The sequence below is a fragment of the Tursiops truncatus genome, chromosome 15, assembly GCF_011762595.2.
Source record: "Tursiops truncatus isolate mTurTru1 chromosome 15, mTurTru1.mat.Y, whole genome shotgun sequence".
NCBI lineage: Eukaryota > Metazoa > Chordata > Mammalia > Artiodactyla > Delphinidae > Tursiops > Tursiops truncatus.
Window position 1 is genome coordinate 74,294,184 of NC_047048.1, and position 21,411 is coordinate 74,315,594.

The 21,411-nt window shown below is 40.0% G+C and overlaps 1 protein-coding gene across 18 annotated transcripts in view; it reads right to left on the reverse strand.

Moving 5' to 3' along the window:
- STAU1 (staufen double-stranded RNA binding protein 1) overlaps positions 1-21,411 on the reverse strand; it is a 90,531-nt gene that overhangs the window by 40,323 nt on the left and 28,797 nt on the right. For 3 of the 18 annotated variants that reach the window (XM_019943754.3, XM_019943753.3, XM_019943751.3), the window contains exon 1: positions 9,727-9,792. The exons of 1 other annotated variant lie outside the window; for it this stretch is intronic. Coding sequence is in view for 6 of the 17 variants with exons in the window: in XM_019943752.3 (XP_019799311.1) it covers positions 1,461-1,585; positions 3,269-3,473 (330 nt within the window). In the remaining 11 variants the exon portion in view is untranslated. Of the gene's footprint in view, positions 1-1,460; positions 1,586-3,268; positions 3,558-9,726; positions 9,793-21,044; positions 21,262-21,411 lie in introns of those variants that run through there. 14 more of the 18 variants (XM_033840790.2, XM_033840789.2, XM_019943752.3 and 11 more) reach the window with 13 other exon arrangements.

Below are 21,411 nucleotides of genomic sequence, written 5' to 3' on the forward strand. Positions count from 1 at the left end.
TCATCTAGGAGGGAATAACTTTTCCTCTTTGAACAACTTGTAGGTAAAAAAAAAAAAAATGCAGTTACAGATTGAACACACAGCCAAATTACCTAAAGTACTAAAGTTCAAGTGAGAAAGTACATATTTCCAAAAATATCAAAACAGTTAATAAAGGGAATCCCAAAGTTAAGATCTGCAAAAAAAATCCTGTAGAAGAAACAGAACAGTTATAAAAAATGGCTAATTGCCTTCTAAAGGTAAAGAAACATTTCAAATATAATTATGCTTTAGAATAATATTAAAACTAGCTTCATGTGAGTGGGAAATTTCTGTTTTTCTTAAATGCATAATTGCCTAATAATAATAAGTACCATTTCTCAAGCATTTACTATGTGCCAGACATTGTGCTCCACACTTTAATATATCTCACAATAGACTTATTTGGTAGGTATTATCATCCCCATTTTACAGATGAGAAAACTGAGGTTCAAAAAAAGTAGCAACTTGCCCAAGGTCACACAGCTAGTAAGAAGCTAAGATTCAAACCCAGATCTGTCTGACTCCAAAGGCAACTCACCTAACTGTGCTATCCTGTGGTGCCATTTATGATTGTGGTTGATGTTACTTTTAGTCAAATGAAAAGAGAAACCTGGTATCAGTCAAGGTTTGAGGTTTGCATGTCAAGAAAAATGAGGCATAAAGAGACAAATAACTCATCCTTATAAAAAGTATATCATCTTACTGCAAGGCTAGGATCAGAAACAGGAGGCCCAATTCCTTATGTCTCATACTACAGCTGCAAAAGATAAAGCCAGATATGCAAACATTTAAGTTCCAAGATGTACTGATACATTAGCACAGATATCAAACAAGCTTAAAAGACTGAACTCCTGAATAACAAATAGGAAAAATTCAAATTACAGTCAGTCTTTCATCCTCTAAGATGAGGGGAATGAGAAGGGTACCTGAAATCAGAGATAATCCAAAATACTCACTGGGAGACTAATTTTACCTCTCATATTCAAACCTTGTTATCTGATTGCCAACAAGTGGCAGAACTGATTTCCCATTCACCTCCTCTCCCTGCCCAGTCTAAGGTACACATGCACTTTCAAACAAGCAGGAAAGGAGCCAGAGGTAGGCAGAAGCCAGGAGGCCCAGAGCCTGGAAAACTCACAGGAAATCAATCACAGGTGCTTGGGAATTGTCTCTATTCAGAATGCTAAACAACCACACACTAACTGGAGTTTTAAAAGCCAAATATCCCCCAAACAAGCACATCTTTTCTTTGACCCATTCTGCAAGGATGAAAAAAGAAGCGACTCGCCAACAATCTGTACTTTTGCGTCTCTTTAAGACAACCTCAGCAGTTTGAAAATATATATATTTTGCATCACAGAACCACTTGCAACTGTATAAAAAGAAAGAAAACATTCCTAGTGGGTTATAAATGCACAAGCAGTATGGACAATATTTACCTTACAGTGAGCTGGACCTTGCTCACGCAAAAGCTTATACTCAGGTTGAATCTTGTTGAAACGGGCTAACTCATTCACAAGACACATTGGGGTTTTCTCTTTGGGGTGTGCCATGTTAGAAGGAACTGAAAAATAACGTAAGAGCATTGAAGTCAACTAGCAGTATTTAAGACTGCAGCTCTCCCAGGGATATGAAAAAAGAGGGAAAACAAGCTGAAGGTCTAAGGATTTAAAGCAGCAGTGATGCAATACTGCAAACCACACTGGGGGCACATATCTGAAGACACAGCTGGGATCTTTTCTGAACCAGTTGAAGCCAGGTAACCTAGGAGGGGGTGTGTCTTCAAAAGAGAGAGAATAGAAGTCAGAGGAATAACTAAACCATGGCAAGCACACAAGATTTGAAATCAGATGAAGCACTGCTATTATAACCAAGGGAATAACAAGGAGGTCTTTTGAGTAGAGACACACACACACACTGGTTACCGCAACAGCTGTCAGCTGTACCCTGTTCGTTATTTCATAAAAACTCAATATGCCAGTACCATTTCTCAAACAACGACTGTCCTTTTCCACACAGCTAACTTCTCATTCCTAGGGCGTCCTCTAGTCTTATCTCCAGAGGCTGCCATCCTCAGACCATATCCATTTCTGATAATTATAAGTAAAATAAAATGGCCTTTGTGGGTGGGAGTTTTATGAAGTCAAAAAAATGTGGATATAAGAACACATTAGAAGAAAAAGCAATAAATTCCAGAGGACTGAAATAGTCTGTGCCATTTCCTATTAAGATGGTATTCAAATGGCAAATATGGGGAACACTGAATCTCTAGGGGACCATGACAAGTCAAGAATGCTATTTGGTGAGCCGGTCCAAGGAAGTCTAGAGGTAGCAGCATGATAGATGCCATTCTGCCGAGAGTGGGACAAGCTAACACTCTAAGAACAGATTTACAAAGCAAAGGAAACGAGACGATGAAGGAAGAGGAGGAAATGCAAGGGAAACTGTCAGGCTTAAGGTTGAAAAGAATTTTTTATTAGGTGACTCTAGCATAGAGACACCTATGCTGACACCCCATTTAATTGGTTTTGCAACTTGGGGGAAGGGGAGGTTTGGGGAGCAGAATATTGTTTTTAGGGTTTTTTCCCCAGAGGTTTCAAGTTTTTCCTGATCAATGAGCACATTTATTTCATTTTTATTTTCCTAATATTTAAATTTGAATGCTTCTAAACTTATTTCTTTTTTAAAAATCTCTGCTTCTTTGTTCAACTTCTAACTGGTCCTCACTATGATTTCTTAGCCACCTCTGGAATCTCAATTTAAGCTTACTTATTCAAAATAAAAATTATCAAATGCGAACACACTCTTTTGCTTTCCAATAAATCTGCCTGCCCCCTTGCTTGGGAAAAATCTTATAGACATCCAAAAAGGAGGCTTACACCTACAAATCAATTCTGGGAAATAATGATAAAAGCAGAATTTTCCCATATAACAATGAATATCCAAAGTGGTATTTACTGTTCGATTCTTTCTGCCAGCTACCATTTTATAATAGACAAGGCTGTATAGTTTAGTTTCCAATTTTCTTTCTTACACTTTGAAATGGTCTGTCAAAGGCCTCCATCAACCCGATATACAACCAAGTGTGTTCTATATCTGGGATAAAGAAGCGTGGGTGGTATACTTTCTTCTGCTTCTTGAAGGTAAATGTGTGTGAGAGCTCCCTACATCTGCAATCTACTTATCAGATCAGAAAACAGGCTAAGAAAACATTTGAAACAGAAGACACTTGGAGTCATACGCTTACCTGCAGCTGCACTGGTGGATGTAATAGATGCAGAGGGTAAAGCAGAGTTTTGAATAGGTCTACCTGCATTTTCAGAGGGCAGAGAGCTAGTAGTAGAAGGAATACTCATCAAAGGCTGTGAGAGAAGAGACTGGTTCTTGTTCAGTATTTGGCTCCCTGAGAGAGCGGCAGATGGGTTCTGAACTTGCACTTGAACTTGAGACATGGTCACTTTCAACAAAAGTGAACAACTGCAGGTAAACAGCTTTCAGTGCAGGTTAATTCAGTGCTATGAAGTCTAAAGTTCTACCTGAAAGTTGTAAGGGAAAGAAAATAAAAAGATAAATTATAGAGGAGATATGTAATTGCCAATATTCAGTCAAAATTGGTGTCACCTACTCTAGTATGATAATGGCCCCGTTTAGTACGTAGCTATGTTGATGTATTAGAAATGTGTCTCTCCTTCGTATACAGTAAGGTTCACTAGCCTTGTAAATTTCTCAAAGTGTTTTTAAATGACTTACAATACCCACATGCCCTGCATGTTCATTTTACAAAGAGAATCGGCATGGTATGATAATATTTATTGTTGAATATTAAGAATTATAAACTATAGTTATATTCAAAAATGCAAATTAAAAAATATGAAGAGGTTTTCCATTGCATATGGGATATGGTAAAGGTTTCTGGTTTCAAATTGATAAGAAACTGAAAGCAAACTGGGTTTGTAACACCATTAACAGGTGAATGTAAACACTGCTTCCATTTTAGGGCCATATGCTCAGATTGGCAACCTTAGAGCTTTCCTTTACATTGACTGAAGAAAGAGAAGAATTCCTCACTTTTCCTTTTTCTTTTTCCTTATGATGGTAAAAGATCTCTTTGTTTTCCTACAAGGTTTGTTTGAGATAGTCTCATTTATTTACAGATCCCAAACAAGAATTGCTGCACCCACATCAATGCTCATGATCCTGAGAAATCATCTGAATAGCAAAGAACATTCTACAGTATTTCTATCATTAAAAGCAAAAGCGGAGAAGATGAAGAAGAGAGGAACAGATTTCAGACAGATGATTTTACTAGCGTGGCTTGTAGGGGTAGAGCCTACGGAGCAGAGACTGTTTACTGCATCTTGTAAGTTCCAAAGGCATTAATCCTAAATACATTTAAATTTCTTCACAAGTCAAAAATAAGGACAGTTCTGCTCATTTTTATAGTCATAGTTCAAAAAGTTGAAAATGTTTAAGCAAATCAAAAGTACTCAAAAATAACCAGTAAGCAACAAGGAACAGAAAAAGCCAACCAAAGCAGAAGCCAGCAAGCTAACAAATTGGAAGTTCTATTATAGAGTAATTTTTGTTACTTTATTTTTTTTAAGTCTCAAAATGATTTTTAATTAACGCTGGACCTCTAGAAAGAGATGAATGACCAGAGCAATTAAGTTACTTGAGGAGTCCTGGCACACCCTCTCTTGTTGAAACAAAAAGGACTACAAAGTTCAAAACAAGACAAAAAACAAAAGCAAACCTCAGCTAAACTATGACTTTGGTTAATAGAGGCATAAACATTACCTTATACAACAAAATTCTCCAATACTGCAGTTGTTCCTTGCTTACTTTTGAAATCAGAACAAAATAACGGAGGAGATGCACTGAAGATCTAGGTAATGGTCTTAGCAGATAAGTTGCCAGTGTCAAGAAACAAGTCCAGAACCTTTCAGAAGTCAGCTATGACCCTGTTTCATTGTTCTTATTTCATTCAGCTGCCAAAATATAAACACTTCTCTCTCAATCTTCCCCCTCCTTCTTTTATTCACTCTCTCCCTCTCTTTCTGAACTCTGTCTTGAGGGCATTTTTCTAAAGAGTATACTCACAACTTCACAACACCAACCATAGGTCACAGGTCAAAACATAAGCCAAAAGCCAAAGTGTTTGCTCCACAGTCTACCTGCATCCAGAAGGAGCAACCCAACTCTGCCCTGGGTGGCTCTGGAGAGTCTGAGACTGAATGAACTAAATTTAGAAAGGGTGGGGCCCAAAGGGATCTCTTTTGGCTAACGTTCTCTACAGCAGGCCCACTGCCAGCATTTCCAGTCACAGACATAAATTCATAGGTTTTCTAGAAGTTGAGAAAGGGAACAAACAAGTTATTAATTAAAACTGCCCCAAAAATGTTAACCCCAGGTACACCTGGAGGGGTTATGTCTTTAAAACAACTGGTTGAAACCAGTAGCTCAGAACTGCAAATTAAAAAAATTTTAAACCCTCCTAATAAGGCTCTGTATTTTACAAATTTTTAATTTCCAATATGACCAATAAAAATTCAACAACCAGTACTCATTTTTAGTCATTTACTAATTTAACATTTCTACGTGTCTTTAAGCCTGAAAAGAGAATCTGAAGCAGTAGTTCTAAAGTGGGGGCAATTTTGCTCCCCAAAGACATTTGACAATATCTGGAGCCATTATTTGATTGTCCTATTTGGGGGATGGCAGAACCTATCAGTATCTAGTGGGTAGAGGGGCAAGCATGCTATTTCTAGTACATATATAATACGAATCCACAAACTAAAATCTTACTAATGTATTAAGCAGCTTATATTCTCAGACAGGAAAAGAAAACCCCCTTTTCATCTCAAAAGGCTCTAAAACACTGATGCTAATATTTTACCCAAACAGATGCTCCTCCCCTAAGAGAAGCCAGGCAGCTATCATAGCTATAAATGGGGGGAAATATATGGTTTACTCACATAATTCAAAGAACAAATAAAGTTTTTCATTACTGATATCTATATAGTTCACAGAAGTATTCAGGGCAATCACAGAATTTCAGAGATATTACTTCTGTATAAATTTAGAACCTGTTGCTCAACAGTGCTCCATACTGAGATTAAATCCTTAAATGAAAACTTATCTTTTCCTTTACACCTGTCTTTAAGGATTGTTTTCCAACAGATAAATTAGGGACTTGGAAGAGATTAAAATGCTTTTTTAGAATCTTCTTACAGAAGAACAATATTTCACACACAGTAAAATTAGATTGAAAAGTTTGAAACACAGAGACTCCAGTTTTCCCCAGCGTTGGAAACACCTTGACTGTTAAGCCCGTGTTGTGCTATTTCCCTGCCTCCAGCACAGATGAGAACCTTTAATCTCCTGGGTTTTTTCCTATTTGAAGAGCTTGAGAAACCAACTCAAGAAAACATTTTCATCCTGTTCTCAAATCCTAAATTTGTGGAGTACATATAAGAACTACGACATTATAAGGGGTTAGATGATAATTATGGGTACCTCTATAAAAGCATTTTTTTTAATTGTACATGATGTGCTAAAAAGTGATCAGGCACAAAATGCATATTCCTAACTCAGCAATGAATCTACCAAGACTGGGCCATACTGAGTGCACAGTCTGAGAGATTTAATACACAAAAAGGCAGATCCTTCTAGAAACAGTTTACAGAAACACCTACAATATTACTTAGTCCTAACCATTTTCAACTAACAGATTGTTAAATTGTTGCAGTATGAAATACCTACTTCAGCAATTAGGGAAGATCATTTTTAATATCCAATTTTTATCAGGATTTACACATGACATAATGAAGTATCTATACTTTTGTGCAATCAACACATCATTCCCCTTTGTAATAAGTGATGTTTCCAAACAAGATGTGTTTTTTAAAAAACAGGAAGGGAGGGAGGGAGGGAGGGAAAAAGAAAGTCATCCCAATTCTGAACAAGCTTTTAAGATAGCCAAGACACTGCAAGAAATATCTCCCCTTCTCTTCTTTATTATATTTTATATAGTATGGGTACACAGATACAAAGGAATATTCCAGTTCCTCACCATGACAGAACATTAACAGTACCAACAGCAATTTTAGGATATATTTATTCACTATTCAACAAAAATTTATTAAGCATCTAGTACGTGTGAACCCTTTTATGGCAGATTGTACATTCTCAAGTGCTAGAAACTACTTGTTAAACTTTTCCTCAAAGACACAAGAAGAGCTCTTTAAGCAACCAACTGTACATCTATTAATCTGTTCTCTATAGCTTCTGAGAGGCTTCACTCTCAGAGAAACTTTGTCAACAACAAAAAGTTAAGGAATAAACCACTTTTCCTATAAAAGCCTTGAAATACACCTAAAATACCCACGTCCTTCCCTTACATCCAACACTTACTTCCAAGATCCCTGTCCAATACATCTTTCTAGCTGCAATGTGGTTATGTTTTCTGCAAGTGAACTCACTCCCCCACCACCATACCACCCTACCTTCACCTCCCCCTACCAGCATCCACCATCTCCTGCCCCCTGGAAACAGCAATTCACTGACTCCAAATGTTATCCAAACACCTGCAGGCAGGGCAACCACAAGTACAGAAACATGGCAATCACTATCATCCTACATAATCATTTCCAAAAAGACGATGTCAACGTCAAGCAAATAATGTCCAACAGCAGGCCCATATATCAAATCACACAATAATAAAAGGTTCTTGAAAAGAAATATGACCAAACTACTTAAAAGAAAAAAAAAAAAGACCACAATGTACTTGGTGCTCAAGAGAAAGACACAGAACAAAAAGCCATGATGAGGCACAATCACTCGCAAGACAATAAAATGAGCCAAAAATAATGCCTGGAAACAACCCAGACTGTTCAAGACCTTTGCATCCAATACAAGTGACTGATTGCAGGGCCAAGCAGGCAATGAAGGATTTTCTTTACACACAGATGTAACCATTAGGTGGTCCATTTAAAGAAATACTTCCTAAAGGAGAATTCACTATTGTTCATCATAGAAAAACCATCACACCATACTGTGCACTAAAGGGGAAAAAAAAAATTTACCTGTGCAGCCTAACAAGCTGAAAACCTTATTTTCTTTTCTAGGTTTGAAACGTTATCAAGTTCCCCTCCTCCCTTCCCTAGGAGAACTTCTTAAAAGTAAGTCAACACAAACACTTATTATTTTTGTAAATATGGAAGTTTGGGGGTTTTTTTTTTTGGCCATGCCATGCAGCTTGCGGGATCTTAGGTACCCAAGCAGGGATTGAACCCAGACCCTCGGTAGTGAAAGTGCAGAGTTCTAACCACTGGACCGCCAGAGAATTCCCAAAATGGAAGTGTTTTTAAATCAAAATGAGTATCTGTGTGTGATTTGCTGGTGATTGTTAAGAGTAATACTGTGGGACTTCCCTGGTGGCGCAGTGGTTGAGAGTCCGCCTGCCGATGCAGGGGACACGGGTTCGTGCCCCGGTCCAGGAAGATCCCACATGCCGCAGAGCGGCTGGGCCCGTGAGCCATGACCGCTCAGCCTGCGCGTCCAGAGCCTGTGCTCCGCAACGGGAGAGGCCACAACAGTGAGAGGCCCGCGTACCGCAAAAAAAAAAAAAAAAAAAAAATTCTTGAATAAGAAGGGGCTTGGTTCAATACACTTAACTGTCTTTTCTTTCAAAGAAAAAAAATTGTAGTCTGTAGTCATGTGCCATCTACGTAGAAACCAGCCTTCCTGCTAAGTAGCAACAAACAATGTTAAATCATGTCAAACTTCTGAGTTGTGGCTTTCAGTTCTACTCCCAACTCAGATAGCAATTATATGCCCAACTCTTGCCAATCCACTGCTTGCTGCCTCAGTTTCCCCAAAGCAATCTGTAATAGGCTCTTTGACAAAGCCTCAGTTGTAGCAATCTGAGAGCTAAAACACTGAAGGAATCCTGAGGCACTGGTAACAGTTACTCAGTCCTTTGAAAAGAAAAGCATTATACAAATTCAGTGTGATGAGTGCAAATCCATTCCCCGAGCTTTGTATAACTTCTCTAAATTCCTTATGCATCAATTTCCTTATTCCCAAAGAAAGCAAGGGTTAACTTGTCTATTAATTACCACCTCAGAGATAGGGTATGATCATGTGCTTTCAGCCCTTAGAGGGAAAGTGCTAAAAAACACAAAGCAGTGTCAATGCTTGCAGTGTCCTGACAAAGGACTGTAAAATCCTGAACACTCTTACAGTAAAACTTTTTGGGTCCAGGTGATCACAAGCAGTCAGTGGTAAATGGAACTTGTTTTCATTCACAACAAAAAACAATGTGGAATTATTTCCACAAGTTTGAAAACCAGGTTTAACATAAGCAATCTGTGAAATCAAAGGCAAACTACAAAAGTTTCTATGACCAAGATGCTATTGACCGAGTTATGTTTAACAACACTTCAGTGGTAAATTTTCACGTCTCTACATTTAAAGTGTATGGCAGTGCTGGCTAGAAGGTTTTACATTCTTGCCAACAATTTTCCCTGTATTGACTTTCTAATTAAATCTCAAGAGTAAAAAGAAATCAAACTGCATAAAATTTCTTGTTTCTCTAATACTATAGCCAGAAGTAAAAGTCATTTTCCACACAAATCACTGAAGAATCCAAAAACATTACAGATTATGAACAGGCCTGAAATTACAGAGCCAAATTACGCGTACCTTAAAAACAAGCGCTCCAGCAACAATGTTGTTTTGGTTCAGAGAGGTTAAGTGGTTGGGAAACTCCTGGAAAATAAGAAACAGTAGCAGTTTACTAGAGTAGATCTTCTTCTGAAAATGAAGATATATATTGCTAAAGTTTTGGGGAAGCCTAAAATTTACAAGTAGGGAAGGAAGTTTCTGAAAGCATGATGTCATGGCTTGAAGCAGCACACTGTAGAGTCTACAAAAGAAACAAGTGCCTGGGAACTAACTGGGTAAAAAGTGCTTTGCAGAGACACAAACATATGAGACAGTAAAAATTTCCTTTTTAAATCTTAATTACTTCCTGCTAAGAGAACTATGAATACCTCGGAGTTAATTTTTTAGAAAGGAACTGGAGGGAACTTCCCGGCATTCCAATGGTTAGGACTCCATGCTTGCACTGCTGAGGGCGTGGGTTGAATCCCTGGTCGGGGAACTAAGATCCTGCAAGCTGCACAGCATGGCCAAAAAAAAAGGAACTGGACATCATATACCATCCAATCACACAAGCCTGATTTTTAAATTTGCAGCCTTTAACTCCTGATTAAATATTTTATTCATAAATGTCCTTACCATATGCTTGGTGATGCAAATGCAATTACATGGGAAAATTTACAAAAAGGAACTTGTACATAAATATTCTTATATTAAACTGCAAAATATGAAAAAGCACATTACCTCTAGCAAATCCAAATCATAATCATTCTTTAGAACTGGATTTCAGATGACATAAGAGTTTAACTCTCAAACTCTCAGGTCTCATTTATCTAGAGGTGCCCCTTCTGTAAACTGGCAGTCGTCAGTAACAAATAGAATTCTTTACCTTGAGATGCTTTTTGCGTTTTTACAACATAAAGTAATTTTGCTCATTTCAATTTCACACTGCCACTGTGACTTAGTAAACAATAAAAAGTAGCTGTTCACTGTCCAAATAATTTCAGAAATAAAATTATGAGCTTTAATTGGTTCTACAGTATTTTAACAACCCAACTTCTTTCTGTAAATAGTACACTATACTAACAATTCTCCAATCTAGAACCCTATTGTTCCGCAATCTCACCCATTCAAAAGACTAGCATGAATGGAAAATGAAAAGGCCTCTGCACAGCCCAAACAAATGTCTAAGACCACTTAATAGAGGCCATGCCTTTTGCCAGTGCGGGCTTCCCTCAATTCAAGCTCATCTAAATCTATGCTGAACGCTTCTGGTAGGTTTGGTTATCTAGTTTTCTAGCCCAAGCCTGAAGTTAAAAAAATAAAATGTTAAAAAGGAGGTGCTAGAATCAGACAACAGTGAGAAAGAACTGTTAACAACTTAACAGCAAAGAAAAAAAGGGGGAGGGAGGAGAAAAACATCAGTCTACAACGCCATGGATTTCAAACATCTCAACACAACACAGGTGATAGCTGAGATTCATATACACATTCACACTTCCATGAGCAAACTTTTTTTTTAATCCCCAACCATTTCCAAAGCCATCATGATTACTACCAGTGTATCTTTATACCACTTACTTACTCCAAGCAGCAGCAGAGAAGAAAGACTATGGGATAAGCCCAACTCCCTTTCTTTCCCACTCAAGAAGCACACTAGAACACAAGAGAGTGAATTAAATTCATTGCTTTATTCACTCAACAAATGATTCCTGAACACCTAATAAACAGCAGGCACTATTCTGTGCACTGGGGAGAGAGGAGTACACAAATAAGATGTAGTCCCTGTCCTCATGGAATTCACATTTGTATAGGAATAACCTTGACTCCAACACAAACTTAAATAAGTAATTCACAGTGGCATTTTAATTAGTAGTAACATCATTTATAATACACATTACCTCATAACTAAAGAAGACACAAAAGAACATAAAAGGTCCCCTGGCTGCAAGACACTGATTTAGGATAAGGGCAAACAAGCCATGACATGGCTGTGTGGGTGACGTAGAGAAAACTCTCGACCGGGGATTTGAGTTTGGGTGCCAACTCAGGTGCTCAGCTGAACTACCCTGAGCAAGTTACTCTGTAGACTTCAACCTTTTAATATATCAAATAGGGTTACCACCACCAATTTCATATGATTAACAAACAATAATCATATTATTCTTGGGTGGATGAACTGGTAATGTAGGTGAAATGCTTATAAACTACGACAAAGTTAGCTAATAAACATCACTTTCTTAGGGTACACAGTAACCAATATTATAAAATAATATTAATAAATTATGTTCAAAACACACTATTTAAGAAAGAAAAAAAAAATGTAGCAAACTTAAGAAGAACCTCGTCCCCTCCAAAAAAATTTTTTTACTTTATGCTTTTTTATGTTTGGTGCTTAATAAATTCTGAGTTAACAGGGAAATAGTTCCTTGGCAGTCGTCCTCTAAATGTTTCAGACTGTAAAGGTTCACTCTACTACAAACCAAAAGGAAACTTATTTGCCTGACTACATTTGACTGTCATCTAGGTAAAGGGTCATGGAGCCTCAATGAGCAGGTTAAACTGCGCAACAAAGAACGTAAGCCTCCAAGAATAATCAGACTTATCATTACATATAAATTATCTACTAACAGAGGAAAGGACTGCCTTGCATTTTGTACCAAATCACAATGGCACCGGCAGACAATGGTCCTATTCGTATCAGGATGGAATCTGCAAGGGTAGAAAATTCATGTCTTAATTTTAATCTACAGAAAGCATGGACTTCAAAAGAGCAAAAATGTGCGAGAATCAGACAAGATCTAGGTAGATCATAAAGCTCATGCCTGAGAGGAGCTAATATAGTAACACCTTAAGAAGCATTATCTTGCTCATTTCATTCCCAGAAAAGACACATTTCCAACACCTTTTCATGATTAATGAGACACACTTATGCCTTGGTTGAGGTTAAACACAGAATGGAAACTCATATACCAAATCCAAACTCATAACCCCAAATCCAAAGGCACATTAAATTTCAGTGATCTACCCTTTTAAGACTAGCCATAAGGGTTGCCCTGGTAGCGCAGTGGTTAAGAATCTGCCTGCCAATGCAGGGGACACGGGTTTGATCCCTGGTCGGGGAAGATCCCACATGCCGCAGAGCAACTAAGCCCACGCACCCCAGAGCCCACGTGCCGCAACTACTGAAGCCCGCATGCCTAGAGCCACCACAGTGAGACGCCCACGCACCGCAATGAAGAGTAGCCCCCTCCTGACACAACTAGAGAAAGCCGGCGCACAGCAACAAAGACCCAAAGCAGCCAAAAATAAATAAATAAAATTTTTTAAAAATGGCTGGGAAGCAAAGAGGGCAACAACCCTATAAAGTTAATTAGAGGCTTAGTTAACTCATTTCCAGTAAAGCAGAATAATATAATTCTAAAGAAACTAAGTTTCAGACTTCCCTGGTGGCGCAATGGCTAAGAATCTGCCTGCCAATGCAGGGGACACAGGTTCGAGCTCTGGTCCGGGAAGATCCCACATGCCACGGAGCAACTAAGCGGGTGCACCACAACTACTGAGCCTGCACTCTAGAGCCTGTGAGCCACAACTACTGAGCCCGCAAGCCACAACTACTGAGCCCACACGCCTAGAGCCCATGCTCCACAAGAAGAGAAACCACCGCAATAAGCCCACGCACCGCAACAAAGAGTAGCCCCCGCTCACCGCAACTAGAGAAAGCTCGCGCACAGCAACAAAGACCCAACGCAGCCAAATAAATTAAATAAATAAATAAATAAATTTATATATTAAAAATAAAAAACTGATTTTCTTGGCAACAACCTTGTCTACAGTTAATAAATCATTTTCAATAAACTTCATGAAGGATTATAGCAATAATTTAGGGGACAGCATCCTTCAACACAAAGGCTAATGAAACATCCTCATCCCCATTTACCTCTAAGGCCCACCCCCAACCTTTGAAACAGCTTAAAAGTTTTAGTTTAATTTGACTACAGTAATCTGTCACAACAAACAAAAGGAAACTGAAAATCTTCCAACTATTTCAAGGAAATCATGAACAGCATTCATTTGAAAGACTGAGGACTACCGAGCCAGACTTTTTTCCAAATTGGTCTGAAGTCCTAGTGAACAAAATTCATCCTAACTGTGGTGGGTGGGAGAACTGGGGAGAAAGCACTGGTGACACCCAGAATAAATTACTCTAAACAAAAAGCACCTGAGAATAATTAGAGACGTGTTGTGCTTCAGTGGAAAGAGCTCAGGACCCCACTCCAGTTACTTGGCCTCCCAGATGGGCCTCAGCACCTCAGCTATTACGACCCTTCCTTTGCAAAGACATTGGGGAGTAACAGAAATACAACACAAAGCGTCCACTTCAACCTCTGGCACAAAGGAAGAGCTCGGTGAACAGCAGCTTTTATATTATTAGATAAATTCAATCTGACCTTTCAGATTCCTTTGCTCCATCAAATAACTCTCACCCTGTAATCCTAACCTGGCACATGGTAAGAGCTTAATAAATAGTAGCAAATATTATTATCCAGCAGATTCACTGATCCTGTCCTCAGTCACATATAAACATCTACAAATATAAACTTAATAGTTACACACCACTTGTAAAAAAAACATTTTAAATGGGAATAGAGGACATGCTGACTAAAATCAACCCACACTCACTGGGCAACCAATTTTAACGCTACTTCAAATATAGAGACAATCTGATGAGCAATCATTTTCATTTTGGGAAAAGACCCCAGGGCACTTAAATAGATTTTCTTAGACTTTGTAGTCCAGCAGACATTTCAAAAAGCCTCTAGGACAATTATGACCTCTCTATTATAATACAATTATCTGTTTTTCTTCCATTACTGTTATAAACTCACAAAGTCATCACATTTTTCCAAATTAGATTCCAGATTAAACAGAAGCAGATGGGATACAGATTTAATATTTAGAAGACTAATTCTTAATTGAAAGCAAACACATTCTTGGATAGATTTTTCTACTTCTGCTTTCAGTAAATTACTCTGAGGGAGCCCCCTGAATATATTCCTTTAACAAATAATTGAACATGTGTTATTCCAGAAAATATAATTAAGTCTGAAGAGAATTTGTTTCTACCTCCATTTATCTGGTGACATAAATCACTTAACATCAACCTTATTCACTACTATAGGAATGTAAATATTTTAAAAAGTAAATAAGCTATTTGCAGTAATTTCCTCATTTTACCATTTTATTAAAATAAATAATTCTCTTTGGTAAAGTTTTTTAGTTCAGAGCATTAAGCTGTCAGCAAAACATATCCAAGCCATCCATCTAGTGGCATTTGTTAAGATCAACATAGCTGCATATTTATAATCTTATTATCTCCTTATGTGAGAAGAAAGGATTTGATCAACATTATTCCAACTTCGTAATACGTGATTCGTAGGTAAGCACAGCTTGGTGCAAAAAGTTCTTTAAACAATTTCCTTTAAAAAGCAAAGAGTTCTGGGACTTCCCTGGTGGTCCAGTGGTTAAGACTCGGTGCTTCCACTGCAGGGGGCACAGGTTTGATCCCTAGTCAGGGAAGTTCCACATGCCTCAGGACGCAGCATGAATGAATGAATGGATAAATAGATAAATAAATAAATAGGTAAATAAACAGATAAATAGATGAATAAATAGATATATAAATAGATAAGTAAAGATAAATAGATAAATATATAGATACATAAATAAACGAATAAATAAAATTTAAAAAATAAAATAAATAGCAAAGAGTTCTGTAATCAAAGTAAAATTGGAAACAAAAGTCAACAAAGCTCTTGGCTTTTAAAGATCTAGGAATACCTTGTAGAACTGTCTCACTTTTAAAATTAACTGTGGGGCTTCCCTGGTGGCGCAGTGGTTGAGAGTCCGCCTGCCGATGCAGGGGACACGGGTTCGTGCCCCGGTCCGGGAAGATCCCACATGCCGCGGAGCAGCTGGGCCCGTGAGCCATGGCTGCTGAGCCTGCGCGTCCGGAGCCTGTTGCTCCGCAACGGGAGAGGCCACAACAGTGAGAGGCCCGCGTACCGCAAAAAAAAAAAAAAAAAAAAAAAATTAACTGTGATGCAGGCTTCCCTGGTGACACAGTGGTTAAGAATCCGCCTGCCAATGCAGGGGACACGGGTTCGAGCCCTGGTCCGGGAAGATCCCGCATGCCGCGGAGCAACTAAGCCCGTGCGCCATGGCTGCTGGGCCTGCGCTCTAGGGCCCGTGAGCCACAACTACTGAAGCACACGTGCCTGGAGCCTGTGCTCCGCGACAAGAGAAGCCACTGCAATGAGAAGCCCGCGCACAGCAACGAAGACCCAATGCAGCCCAAAATTAATTAATTAATTAATTATTTAAAAAAAGGATGTTAAAAAAAGTTACAAAAAATAAATAAAATTCACTGTGGTAGATATGCATGCTGTGTGCTAATGTTATAATGTACTTGGAAATGTATCGAAAAATAGAATGGATTAATGAATTAAAAGAGATGGACAGATGGAACAGACATGTAATAAAGTAAATACAGTAAAATAATGGCAGAAAGTAGGTGGTAAACATAGAAGTGTACACTGAAATTCTTTAAACTTTCTTATGTGTGTGAAATTTTTCATAAAATGTTGGGGGAAAATAACCATAGCAAATAACATGTCTTCTCATGGTTCAACCTCTAACCTACAAATTATATTTTTGGAATGGCATAAATAAAACCTGGTCAAAATCAAGCATTTACGGAAAAGCTCATGCAGAAAATTACACCAGAAGCATTTTAACCACAAAGGTCTCTGTCACAAGAAGTTAATTTAAAACAATCTGTTATAGGTCTAGTGTGAAACAAAAATCTGTCATAAAATTCTCTAAACATTTTTTGAGGTTAATTTGTGCTTTTATTTGCCAGTATAACTTAACTACAGTGGCCTGCAAACTTTTTTGACCTAAAAAATACATTTTACATGACAATCCAACAAACACACACATATATAATATACATACATATATATGTAAGTGAAAAAAAAGTTCTCTAAACATTTTTGAAGGCCACAAAATCCTATTCTGAGAGAAATAAAGCAACTCCAAAAGCTCTCATCTGAGGGGATAGAATTTATATTTCCCCAAATTGAGCAAATGTTTGTCACTAAGTATGACATCAAGTATGATCCAGTTTGGAGGTTCATAAACAAGGCTCCTAGAATTTTGATTTATGACATTCTACAGAAAGATACATTTTTCATGAAAGTTCCATCTTTATGCTGGTGAATTTCACTCTTTCTTACTCCATGAGTAAAAAGGCATCAGAGAAAACTGTCCCACAAGCTGAGACCCACTCTGTGCCGCCTTACATTGTCACTGTCATATTGGGGAGAAGCTGTGGATGAAGCAGCACAGTGCAGCCCCATGTTTAATGATTACACCCAGAACGTTAATGGGTTAGACTTCAAGAACTGGGGGCGGGGGGGAGTTCCATGCCTCACGCTCATTTCTAAACTTAAGATAATCTGTATATAAATAGGCTTTCTGGCTGAATCTTAGAGCACTTTAGTCTGAACAAACTGTATTAACGGTAACAATTCCAAATACTTAAAAGTTTTACTGAAAGCCTACTGGGAAGCACTGAGCATTTTTTAAAATAAAGTACATATTGTGTCCTTTCTTAGATGCCAAATTGGTTGGGGTTTTTTTTCCCCCAATGTTAAGAGGTATGCATATCCCTCCTCATCTCCCAAGTTGTAATAACTAAAACACAAGTTAACTGTAACTGATCAAGCTCAAAAGTAAACCTACACAAATGAAATAATGACATTACAGGTCTACGAGTTGAAAACTGTTCATGACCAGAAATTTCAAAAGTAACAATGACAAACATAATATTCCTGTCAACTTCCATTCTAGGAGAGATCTCTTTTTAGATGAGAAAGAAAAATATGATCATTTATGCTGTGAATTCATTCATATTTACAAAATTGGTTTGTAAATACAGCAGATTGGGGGGGGGGCGGTCTTTAGAAAATAATTCTACAACACTTTTGAAATCAAATATCTTTTGCTTGGGCTTCCCTGGTGGCACAGTGGTTGAGAGTCCGCCTGCCGATGCAGGGGGCATGGGTTCGTGCCGCGGTCCGGGAAGATCCCACATGCCGCGGAGCGGCTGGGCCCGTGAGCCATGGCCGCTGAGCCTGCGCGTCCGGAGCCTGTGCTCCGCAACAGGAGAGGCCGCAACAGTGAGAGGCCCGCGTACCGCTTAAAAAAAAAAAAAAAAACTTTTGCTTAATTCTTAACCTAAGGTGACAGCAGTATATTTACACAAATACTGTAAAGAAACTTTACAAGTTTCATTATGAACTATTAACTGTATTTTAACACAAAGTTATTCTCCATCAAAAGTGGTTTCATTTTATAGGTAAAGGTAAACTGGAACAATCTCTTTGCCAAATATCTCAGTTCTCAAGTTAAAATTGATGACATTTTGCTAGAATTAAACTTTAGGTAATAATCATCTCCACAGACCAATGACTTCATCATTTAAAAATATCTTAGCTTTCCATGCAGTAGAATACACGAGACAAAAATAATGAAATAGATCTGTGCTGAAATGGGAAGCTGCCCATGATATAGGAAATTAAAAAGTTCCAGGAAATTTAAAAAAAAAAAAGTGGTTTCATAGGTAGGCCTCCACCAAACAGGATTAGGTATATCTGTATTTCTGATTGCTCCTCAATTATAGTCATTAATAGCTCAAAAATTGTTGCTCTTGTACACAAAGAAGCAAGGCAGCATCCTGGATATGACTTTGAGGGGGATGAGGATATTTTTTTCTGCTGTAATCATGCATAAACAGAGATAAGAAGCCCCACAAAGCAAACAAAATGAGAACTATGATTCCACTAAAAGTAATTTTGCGACAGATTATGAGCCTGGGGCAACCTGGCAAAATTATATGATATTCAGGATTTATGTCAAAATAACCCAGTTTGGGGGAGGGAGTACTACATGAAACAAGATTGACCTTGGCTATGCGTTAATTATCAAATCTGAGTAACCAGTTCAGGGGGGGTTCTCTATACTATTCGACTTTTGTATGTTTTCCATGAGAGAAAGTTGTTCAAAATTAGATTATTGACTGAAATGTTAAAACATCATTTCCCTAACACTACTGTTTTTGATATGGCAGAAGACATGCTTTGTACTGCTTCTACAGCTGTTTGCTTAGGTGTTTTTAGAGTCATCCAAACGAAGACTTTAAACTATTTCTTGATGGTAACACTGTGTCAGAAAATTCCAGGAAAATGTAAAAACAGGGAGGCCACTTTGCATCCTGTGTGTTGCTGAGAGATGAGTGTAAATCAAAAGAGTTTAAATTCAGTAAGGAAATTTACTACCTAAAACAATGCTATGACACAGGAGGATCAGTCAGTAGAGCACACACACACTCCTTCCTCTTTTGTAAATTTGAACCTCCATAAATTGAATTTCCTTAATGAAGAGTACACCTATACAACTAAGAACAGAATTAAAACAAACTCAGGGGCTTCCCTGGTGGCGCAGTGGTTAAGAATCCGCCTGCCAATGCAGGGGACATGGGTTCGAGCCCTGGTCCAGGAAGATCCCACATGCTGCAGAGCAACTAAGCCCGTGTGCCACAACTACTGAGCCTGCGCTCTAGGGCCCGCGAGCCACAACTACTGAACCCTCGTGCCACAACTACTGAAGCCCGTGCTCCGCAACAAGAGAAGCCACCGCAATGAGAAGCCTTCACACCTCAACGAAGAGTAGCCCCCGCTAGCCGCAACTAGAGAAAGCCTGCACGCAGCAACGAAGACCCAACACAGCAAAAAACAAATTAAATAAATAAATTTTAAAAAATAAAATTAAAAACAAAAAAACTCAGTATCTTTAAATAATGTTTTAAAAATCCCACCTGTCACCAGGATGACTGAAACTACCCCCTCTACAATCCCACTGTATTTTTAGTTTTTACTTCAAGCTGCAATGTAATCTACTGAATACATTTGGTAAGCACACTGATTCCTGAAAGTCCAAAATCAACCAAAAATCTGGTCTAACTCTTTTTCCACCACCCTCTAAACAATTAAAGCTACAAGCAGGAAGAATGACCTTAAAAACGTCCCCACAGCAAGAGAACAGAGGCAGAACAGACTGAAGCACACATCTTCGCCCGAACAGAAGAAAACTTCCACATAAGCAATACTGCGACACGGAGGTGGGGCAAGGGCTTAAAAGGAAAGTCGGCCAACGGGGACGGAGGGAATAAAAGCAAAGCTGCCGTGAGAAAAAGTCAAAAGTTAGAAATGCAGCGGCAAAAAAAAGACAACTTTTCCAGCTCCGTACACCCTCCCTCCAGAGCCTGACACACAGCAAGTGCTCCAGAAAGGTTTGCTAAACTCAAGGAAACTTTCCCAGAAATGGAAAGACAACAAGAAGCGGATGATGGCAGGAAAATGGACAGGTTGCTCATACGCAGGGAGCTGGTGAAAATCCTGCAGTTGACTCAGCGGAGGACGTGGAAATAGCAACACTATCTTTTACAGACTGCCTACTTACAGAGTGTCCCAATTAAACGTACGCCCCTTTCAGCTGTTAACAACCCAAAACAATGCCCCGGCGCTGGCGGTGGGCAAAACGCTGAACGCTTCGGCCCCTAAAGAAACCCAAACGGCTAGGTAGGTCAACTTTGGTCCACTCTACCCATTAAGTTATACCTTAATATCATGCTAATAAATTATGCAGACGGTTTATTGGGACACGCTGTGCGTCTGGCACTCTGATAAGCGCTTTATACGCCCCATTTCACTGAACCTTAACAGCCTTCAGAGGCAGGGACGGCATTAGCCCCTTTTTCTAACCAAAACACAAAGACTTCAAGTGACTTGCCTAAAGAGACTGCGCTGGGATTTGCACCCGCGCTGGACACCTGGGCCGTGTGCGTAACTATAACGCTACAGGCCCGGCTGGGGAGATTTAAGTGCTCCGGCCCGCAGGGACTTGAAGCGGGGATCCCCCGCCCCGCCCCCGCCCCGGGAATAACTTCGGCATCGCAGCGCAATCAGAGGAATGAGGAAAGGCGGCGTGGCACCTGTTTCTGGGCCCAGCAAGGGGTGGAGGAGCTAGGGACGCCCAAGGTCCAGGCCGCGGGGCGCCCCGAGGCGGGGGGCGCGGGAGAACCCGCCTCCTCCGGGAAGGCCCCGCGGGCGGGAGAGAAGCCCGGGGAAAAAGGCCGAGCGCGCGGGCCCGCCGAGACCTAAACCCCGCCCGCCACCCACCTCCCAGCGGCCACGGCGCCCGCGCGGGCCCCGCCAGGCCTGGCCCTGCCGCCTCACCTGGCTGCTGCCCCGAACTCGTCTCCCGGCCGGCAGTCCTGGGCGGCGGCGGAGGTGACGGCGAGGAGGGGAAGGAGGAAGGAAGAGGAGGAAGGGACGGCGGGAGGGAAGAGGCGGAGTGGCCGCGGAGGAGGCGGGCGCCGCCGGGCCGGGGGTTAGAGGGAGGGGGAGCCGAGCCAGACGCGGCCGCTACCGGCACAAACACTGAACAGCCGCTCGGGCGCCCGCAGCCCGGCAGGAAGTGACGGGGGAGGGGCCTGCGCCCGCCCCCGGCCCCCGCCCGCCTCCATGCCCAGCCCCACCCGCGGCCCGGACCACAAGTCCCGGCGGGCCCTGCGGCGACGCCTGCGCTCGCAAAGGCACGCCG